Source organism: Coloeus monedula (genome assembly GCF_965178545.1).
Source record: "Coloeus monedula genome assembly, chromosome: 2".
In the NCBI taxonomy this organism is placed as follows: Eukaryota; Metazoa; Chordata; class Aves; order Passeriformes; family Corvidae; genus Coloeus; species Coloeus monedula.
The window spans coordinates 83,738,922-83,748,771 of record NC_138782.1 but is presented as its reverse complement, the minus strand read 5'-3'; the positions used below and the strand labels follow the sequence as shown (position 1 = coordinate 83,748,771).

The 9,850-nt window shown below is 40.5% G+C and overlaps 1 protein-coding gene across 1 annotated transcript; it reads right to left on the bottom strand.

The window, feature by feature from the left end:
- Positions 1 to 1,807: 1,807 nt before the first annotated feature.
- On the bottom strand, positions 1,808 to 2,602 carry GJB7 (gap junction protein beta 7; the record flags this gene model as incomplete). Its single annotated transcript, XM_082276903.1, has 1 exon — positions 1,808 to 2,602. One exon carries the CDS (start codon positions 2,600 to 2,602, stop codon positions 1,808 to 1,810), a length of 795 nt encoding a protein of 264 aa, XP_082133029.1.
- Positions 2,603 to 9,850: the final 7,248 nt, after the last annotated feature.

Sequence of the window (9,850 nt, the reverse complement as noted above, 5' to 3'; positions counted from 1 at the left end):
GGTGGGTTTTGTCCAGTAGCTGCAAAAGACTTTTAAACTGCATTCCTGTCATGAGCCACATTCTGTGTATGGAGAGGTTTAACAGAAAATGTTCTGACTTGTATAAAGCGCCTTGTCTCTATATATAAAGCACTGACTCGGCATCACTCAAGATTTAAAACTAACTGGCCGCAAGCTGGTATCTGAGGAACTGCTGTTGCTGCTAAATTCAGCAGCAGCAAATGTCTTTCCATATTTTATAGAAGTAGGGTTATTTTAGGGGGAAAAAAACACCCCAAACAACAAACCTTGAAAACCACCATCAAAAGTTCACAGCTTGTTCATTAGTTGCTAAAGTTCACTCTGTACCTGCTGCTCATAAAGGTAATGCTTTGTAATCAAAGCTGAGGGGCTGGAGGGGGCCTGAGTGAAAAAAAATAGTTAACCTGCTTTTGCTACTGTTTCTTCCTCCTTATCCTGGCATGAACAATAAAATTAGTTCAGCATTCAGGCAGCTCCACTTTAGTTGTATTTCTCTAAGTAGTGCATTTTGGTAAGGCTCAGTACCAGATGTATGTCCAAAGGTCTTTCATTCCAGCAACAGAAAGAGAACACTACCCTGAGGGGTTTTTTAACGCACTACTTCCATTATCTTAGAAGCCTAGGTTCAACAGAATACATGTCTTAGCTAATTTCTGTCCCTTTCATGTTAGCCCAGACAACATAACAAAGAGCAGAGGTGTGTTGTGTTTAAGACACGATTTGAAATTCAGGAGGAAGGAATAGATGATTCCTTTTTACTTTGTTTCTACTGGAGGCTCCTCATATTTTTAGATTTCCTGTGTTCATCTACAGCAGAGAAATCTATTGAAGGAGTAGCATATTTTCAGCCTTTACTATAGGGACCAGATTCTAGGCTATTTAATACCAGGGACTACTAGCTACTGTTCCGTCATATTATGCAGTCTGCATTCCTCTACTCAGATCCTAGGGAAGTGGGAATGATCTGTTAATTAAACGCACTTAAGTGCCACTACCACAGAGCAGAAGACAAGTCTAATGACACGGGAGCTGCTTGGTGCAGGTGACAAGGAGTTAACTCTATACCCTGGTACATGCTGCTTGCACAAGTTTGAGCAAGTGCCTTTCTTAAAGGATGCGTTTTGATGATTAATACTCTAACAACTGTAAGGGCTCAAATAATTCCAGAAGGAGGTGCTCCACAAACAGCTAAATAACCAAATCTGTCTTTATCACATGGGCTAAAGTAGATGTGTCCTCTTTTTTCCTTTTATGAGATGTTTTATGGTACTCCAGTGGAATGGACTCATGACTATCCAGCTCACTTCAAGGCACCAGCAGTCTATGCCAGCACTTTCCCATTACCATTTCAGCAGTTACCAGATCTGATCCACCCACCTGACAAATGCTGTACACCCCCTTGCTGTTTGCCTTAATCAATCCCAGGTTCTTATCTCTGCATATAAAAAGCCTCTTTTTGCTTGTACCAAAGCAATTCTGTGTAATACTCAGTACACAACTGTTTGAGCAATTGTTTCTGCATGATTTATCATAAACATCTGTGTTTATATTAAAGCTTCATGGAATTCTCAAGACTTCTACATCTCTTGTTTCAACATGAAAAGGTCTTGATGATTCTGTGTAGGACATACATAATGTAACCGATTGTATCAGCTCAATTAATGGTGAACTAATAGAGAAACAGCATTTCCTATGTAACTATCCTTTCAGTTCTGCAAAGCACTGATTGGAAAAGCAATTTGTCAAAAACAGCTTGTGTAATGGGAGGGTGGTCTCCAGCCTTCTTTCAAGTCAGTGGGGAATGTTTTTCATGTTCATCTTGCATATTCAGAGGCAAAGATGATGAGCTGTTGTAGAATTGTCCTGCAGCTGCTGCTCTGTTGTACCTGATGAGTTCTGATTCACAGCAATCGCTTTTTGAGCCTTGCTGTTTCTTCATCTGTCTCTTCAGGTAACATTTTATGGAGTATTTGAAAATCAGATAACTCAGTTCACTTAGATTTAACACTATGCACAGGCATGAAGTTGCCACCAGAAAATAGAGGAAAATCATCTTCTCTGTGGGCTTGGAAATATAACAGTCTACAGTATTGGGACATGGTTTTATGTCACATTTCACAAGACGTGGTATTTTGAATCCATTGTACAACTTATAAAACAGAACAAGAAAAACTATTTCAAGTCCTGTTTTTAAAATGAGGCTGATTAGGTAAGTGCACAGCAATCCACCATCTATCTTTCCTGGATTTCTGTAAAGTTTCTGGTTGTGGTGTTTCTCTCTGTTCTCTCTGTAAGCAACATGAAAGACAACCAAGAGTGAAGGGGTGGAGACCATGATTAATTGCAAAGCCCAAAGTCTGATCTGAGAGACAGGGAAGAAATGGTCAAAGCAGACATTTTCACAACCAGGCTGCTTGATATTGCACTCAAATTCATCATGTTCATGTTTCCAGATGTTTTCTGCGGCAGCAACATAAACCAGTAAGCGGAACATGAACACAACAGATACCCAAATTCTTCCAATTCCTGTTGAGTATTTATTCACTCCGCTCAGCAGATCACGTAGGAATGCCCAGCTCATTTTTCTCTTCAAGGAAAGAAGGAAATGCTGTATCAAAGAAACACAAGATCAGAGAGATGCTTCCTCTTGGGTGAAGAAAAATGAGACATTCATTCAACATGAAATATAACCAGTAGCTGAAACAATTTAAAATTATTAAGCATTTAGAAGCAATTTAATATTATTAAGCATTTAAATAAGAACAACAAGCTGTTCTTATTTCTGATAATTTAATAATTCTGATACATTCTGAGGCTATTGAACAAAATTTATTTGCTGTTTAAATACATTTTGTCAATTAGGCTGAAGTCTAATCATTCTGTTGAGCTGTGCTCTGTGAGAAATGTGCCTGTTCTTCCCGAGGGTCTCCTGACTGTCAGGTAGAGCTTTCTCTCACAAGTTCAGGCTGACACTACCACTGAAGTACACTCGGCCCTGTCAGTTATGCAAATACTACACACAGTCAAGCCAGATTTCACTTTCAAGTTTATGTATAGGAGCCAAGTGTCCCATAATAAGTTGACTACAAAAATGCAAATTAATTTCTTTTTGTCTGTGGTCTAACTTTTGGGTAAACTTGTGCAGTACTTTAAATCTTTTCCTGCTTCATTGGATTTTTTTTTGTTGTATTTCTTATCATTACTCCAAAATACGTGTGTGTGTGTGTGTGTGTGTGTGTGTGTGTGTGTGTGTGTTACAGTTTCTTATCCGCATAAGTCTTCCCCTGTCCTAACTCTGGAACACTTCTTTTGGAAGCGGTACCTAAGGAGCCACTGGCAGTGACCTGAGGTAAAAAGACCTGAGGTATCCACCAAGAGTGTACACCTTTGCACCTGGCCCCATCTCCAGGTCTGAGTGGGTCTTTTGGGGTATCAAGCTCCTTTGTTCTGTAAGAGCAAAAAGTGGATGTATTCCCAGAACACAGAGTGGCTGGGAGACGAGGTGAGGAGGAAAATCAGAAGTTTCCAGATCTTTGTGGTCTGTCATTTAATGTCCTCATCCCATATTCTGCTTCTGCAAGCTCTGCCTAGCAGGAGAGAAAATGTACCCCTCTGTGGCTGCAGTGGGACATGCAAATCCCACTGACACTGCTGTAGCTGTGAGTACTGCTAATGTAATGAACAAGTTCATCTACTGGCAAGTTGGAGTAGTAATCAGGCCACAGCATCACAAAGCTTCATGGAAAATGTTTTCAGGCATTGGAATAGGCTGCCCAGGGAGATGGTGGAGTCACCATCCCTTAAGGTGTTCAAGAAACGACTGGATGGGGCACTTGGTGCCATGGTCTAGTTGACAAGGTGGACATTGGTCAAAGGCTGGACTCAATCTTGGAGGTCTTTTTCGACCTAAATGATTCTGTGATTCTGTCAAGCTCAACACAGATGGAAAGCTCAGTACTTCTTTTGCTGCCCCTCAGTTCTGCAGCCCTTCATGACCTCAGCCTATGGCCAGACTTCTGCTGGGAAGCAAGGTTATTTGGATATTCCTGCACTGCTACTATTAGAGTTGAGCACTAGTTTGAGGAGCTGAGGGACAGCTGCAGAAATTAATATATTCCTGATTTATACTGCAAAGAATGGTTACCAAGCTACTTCTTTATGCTGCAGATAAAAAAGATAACAGGGAAATACCAGCTTATATCCTTTCAGACATATGCTGCTATGCTTTTAAATATGTTTGGCAGGGTGGTTACTTTTTCATTAAAGAGCTATTCCTGTCTTCCACGTCTGCAAACAGAGTTCAAGCAGAAGTTTAAATCAAACTTTTGAAGACGTGAGCTTCAGGGCTTTAATGCTTTCTAAATAAGTAACACACAGTCACAACAGTCTCAAAGGAGCTGAACAGCAAGCATGAAGACACCACTATGTAATAAATCACAGTCAAGAAAAGAAAGCATTCACTGAGCAAGAGTGAATGTTAGCACGAGTGTGTGCATCTTTTGGATGAGCTGTCGTCTGGAGATTTGAAAGAAAACCTCAAGAGGCCTCTCCTAAGGCTTTAAGATGTGCACAAGGACTATTGGAGGGAATTTTGAATTTTGTCATTCCATGGAAAGCAAATACAGCTGCAAGGGGGCTTTTGCTGATGGCCACTATAACTGCACCGTCCCTTTCTAATGTAAAAAGCCTGATGTCACCTATCAATCAATGGTTGGAGTTACACCAGTTCTGAGCCTCCACGTGAATTTCAGAAATGAAATATATGCTGGGTCACCAGCAAGGCACAAAAACCAGTGGGAACCAACACTGGTGGAAATCAGGCCATGGTTATACCTAAATATAGATTCAGCAATTTACCTCAAGGTCTCTTTTTCCCAAAGCTGAGCTGCTATTTCCTTAACTGAGCAGCAAGAGGGATTAGAAAAGAACTTTACACTTTCTTTGCCAATCCCACATTGAGAAGAACAGTATGAAGGAGGAAAACAAGTCCTGACCAAAGAAAATAGGGATCAAGAATTGGACTAAAATCTCCAACAGATCCCGAGCAAGGGGCAAATTCTAACCAGACAGACGACTGGATGGATGAAATTCCTTCAAAGCTGATTTGAAAGAGAGCAACACATTCTGCTGCCTAGATGTTTAGTAATGAGGCATCAGGGATTCCACAGAACTGAAAATGGTTCCTGGTCTATGTGCTGTGTTGAAAAGAAACTGAAATTTATCAAAGGACTGCAGGGCAGATCTTACAGCCAGCAGTGCTTCTGCAGCCAGAGGTCTGCAGAACTTTGGTTATATTTTTTATACTTGCAGCCTTTACTTGATAATGAGAAATGGCTGTAGAGAACAACCTTCACCTTCAAGCCTAAAGGGCTACAGAGCCTGTTTTGTAGTATTATTTGGGTTGTAACCAGCACAGCTCCCCTGCTCAAAGGAGCTGCAAATGTGCTTTGGAAAGGTTATGTTTGCTTTATGCACCACTGTTGCTATAGATGTGGATGTGATGCTTTTGTATCCTTTGAATATACAATTAATTCACTGAAGCATTGCAAAGAACATATGGAATGGAAAAAATAAAATGGACTTCAAAGATGAGGAGTTACTCAACAGGTAAACAAGAGAAAATTGACCTCATGTGACAGCACAGGCACAGACTGATGAGTCAAGTTAGCTGAGGCTAGAGAAGACATATATTAAGTGGGCTGTATGAAATTCAGAGCAAGGTGAGGATTCAGGCTACAAAAAAAAGATAAATCATCTAGCGAGCAGACAGCTGGACAGTAGGAAAAATATGGCAGTGGTATGAGGTTTTGTAACACTTTAAGAAATGGCAGTACACATGGCAGCAGAGGCTGAGTGGTGTCAGGGCATGATGCTTTAGCAAAATTATATTCTGGCTAATCTAAGGACAAGAGAGGAAAAGTGTGATCCAAATCCCTGTAGCCAAGGAGAGATTTCAGCGTTAGCATCTGGAGGAGGTTCATTCTGTGCAGAAAGAAACAGGGGGAGTCAAGAAGGGAAGCTGGCTAAAGAAATTGAGTAGATTGTGGGAAATGTAGATGACATCAATTTGCGTCAGGGTAATGTCCACTGTTGAGGCTAAAAATGAAATCACTCAAAATTTTTAAAAAGTTACAAAAGTGTTAAAGGGGGATCTCTTTGGCACTGTGGACATAAAGACCACAAAAGAGACTTGGCCTCTACTGGAAATTACAAAGAAGGCATTCGAGTCTTTAACAGTAGAAGATGGATTATTTGCACCAAGTGCTCAAGGAAACACTGAATCGAGCAAGAAGTGAAAAGGAGGGATTTGAGGTTAGACTTACTTCAGCCCTCTGCTCAATACACACATACACAGCCCAGTTTGAACAAAAGCTGAAGATGAGAAATACATTGATTTGTTTTTCTCATTTGTAGCTGAAGTACAAGTGAAAAGCATGAAAACAAAATCTGCCAGTCAGGAAATAGAGCAAGTAATCTCTCTTCCTCATCACATACATCATTTATTCCCTAGTGGGATTTAGACACCCCCCCACCAACACACACATACACTTTGTCCTGCTCATGGGGGCACAAAGAGAGACAGGAGAGACTTCCCACCCCCTGTTTCCCTCACATGTATCAGTGACTTGGTTTTTCGTCTTGGGGTTGGGCACATGTTCTGCTGAGCAAACAGAGTAACCTGATTGCACCATTAGCTTCTGAGTGTGCTGAATGTACTTTATTGAGTAAAGTGTTTGAATAATGCTATTGTTGTTGAATACATTCATCAAATATTCATTTCTGTCATTCACTGAGGCCTACAGGAGGCTGGCTAATGTGCACTGAGTAATGCATCCATTGAAAAACACAGTGCTCACGGAATTACTTCACCTAGATTTCAATCAGCTCTGCTAATTTAATTACATTAAAAGCAGAAAAGGTTTTTTGTGTGGAAGAAAAGGGTGGGGGGGGAAAGGCAGTGGCAGGGAAGTAGGAAAATGCAAGAACAAATGGAATAACTGGAGAGGAAGTGGAGAAGCATCCTAAGTATTAGAGGCACAAGGAGGGCAGGCAACCTGGAGCTCAAAAACCTGGCAAGTTACAGGAAGAAGGCACAGTATTTTGGGAAATTGAGATGGAATAGTGAGAAATAAGAGAAAGAACACAAGCCTCTGAACAGTGGCTCTATCAATTCTGTATAAGCAAGCTAAATTATCCTCACAGTTTGAGAGATGGAAGAGCTCCTTTCTCTGATCTAAACATTGCTGCAGAGTATTTGCTGCACCTACAACTTATCCTCTTTTTTTTTTTTTTTTTTTATGACAGGAAGAAAGAGAACCGTAAGTAGTGGCAAAAATGACAAAGAAGAGAACAGAAGTAGAAATCACAGAGGATACAGGATCATAAAAAAGCAGAGCTGGTAACAATCTTTAGAGTCCTTTCTCTCCTTTTTTTTTTTTTACACTTTAATCAAAACATCATCTCAGCACTTTTTTTTCCCAAACACCAAGGATCCTCCCAGTGTTATGAGGAAAAGAAAAAACAAGTACGGGTACAATGGTTTCCACAAACAACCAAACAAATAATGAAGCTTAACTTCAGGTGTTCATTTAGTAAGTGCTTTTTCCCCTTATCTTTTCTGTTTGTTGATATAAGGAGGTGTGAATCCACTTTATGGTTGCTGAGTCTGTTTCATGGACTCCCTACTGTTTCCTTACTGACTACCAGAAGTGTGAGGTTCACAGCCTGAGAAACACTGATTTGCTTTGTTCTTTGGCCCTAAAAAAGGCTTAGTTGTGCAGAAATTGTTCCTAGGCAGTTCAGTCTGTTCTTAAGTTGATGGAAGCTCCACTAGTCCCCTCAGCATGCTGCATCTATTCCAGTGCTCCGCTAGAGGAGGGATAAGGAAGCCTCCTGGGAAGACCAAGGAACAGTATCACTTGATTCAAAGCCACATTACCAAGCTGCACATGCACCAGCTGTTCAAACTGTTGCACATCTGCAAAGGGAGCTGAAAAACTATTGCTACAAGTCACTAACCTTGCAATGACTTGCTTCTTGTTCAATGGTGAGAGTGCCAAGGTGATCTCTAGGTCCTTATGAGAGAGTCAGCAAGAGAAAACAGAGGACATAAAAATTAACTTTGCCTTCTTCAGACAACTGACCTCTTTTTATAAAATAAGTAACATATAGCTATAACATTAACGTAGTATTGACACTCGTCTTTTAAGGCTCTTCAAAAACAAGCCAGGTAGAGCCTGACAGCCCATGAGCAAACACAGCCCTCTTGGGTCTGTGTCCTGGCCAAGTTGTTCACTTCTGCCATGACCACTGCTAGCTGTTGGTACTACAGCAGAGTCCATGGTTCTCAGGCTGATGTGAGCCAAAATTTTCCCACCTATTTCATCCTTCAGATGCTTCCAGGAGAAGTGGAGGCCCCCAAAGGGCAGAGGTAAACATACTGGCAAAATCTTGTTCTTCTCTTATGGGCAGACAAAAAGTAGACACTGTAGACACTCTAGAATTAAATTCATTGATATGAACCCTTCATTAACATGTAATGGGAAGGAGCATCCTCTCCTACAAACATTGTCAATCTAGACAAACATGTGCTGTCAAGGGGCAGATGTGGTTTATCCAGCATCACTCAGCACATCAAAGGCAGAGCTAAGAAAAGAACCATGGTCTGTCTTAGGCCAGTCCCTTGCTTTCACCCACCTTAGCTTACTGATTCTAACCTCTCACTGTTATTAACTATTATCAACTTTTAACTCCCTGGAGCAAGAAATAAGCCCTTTTGTCTATTGATAGACAAACCTCTAATTACTGTGATATTAAAAGCAGAAATAAATAGTGCTTAAAATATACATGTGGTGTGTAAAAACATTAGCCTAGGTATTTATTTGTGAACCAGCTACAGGAAGGAAAAGAAAACACTAGATGGAAGAGGGCTCAGCTGGTCATTCAGCACAATACTGGAGTTGGTTGATTTGGCTTTTACATCTGACTTTCACATGTGCTTCTGCAGTGGCTTAGGACAAACCTCCCTTCTCTCTGGGCTTCAGGATCTTAGTTGCCAAACATTCACTTCCCTGAAAATACAACTTCTAAACTATGGCAAAACCCCTTCTTGTTTTGTATTCAGGGAAGCCACAAACACCACTTAAAAAACCAGCAGCAGCTGAGCGTGATGCTTTGCCAGCTGCTAATTGCTGTGGTCTCTTCTCTGCAGCAATGAATGGGTTTTGAGAGGGCAGAAACAGTTCACTGTTTTCTTTGTTACTTGGTGAACTGTGTAATTAAAAAAAAATAAGCTCAGAAGTAGCCAAAATTACTTAATTTGTTTAAAGTCATGATATCCATATCTCACCTACATGACTACAACTGCATTTCTCATCACCTTCATGCCAAAGAGATAACCCATCTCTCCTATGCTCTCCTGATGTAAACAAAAAAACTCCCTCTGCAGCAAATGATCTTCAACATTAATAAGTATTGTTGCTCCATTCAGGCTACTGTTACTGTTGTAATGCTTTAGTCTACTAGTAAAATAAGAAAGAATTGACAAAGTCAAAAGATTTCCATTTGGGCAAGCAATTGTCACTTGCCACATCACAGCTTTTAACTCTGTAATATTATTAAGTGCTGCAATAGTGCAACAAAAGGAGGATTATATCCATGGCTTATGCTGGCTAATGGGACACTTACATGAAGCTACTATCAAGCCTATTTAATATTAGAAAATCAACTTCTCATTCAGTGAAACTGTATTTTATAACAAGAAAATCTAACTTACCTGTGTCTCAGTGAATGATTACAGCTGGATCCCAGCTTTCTAGTGGAATTAACA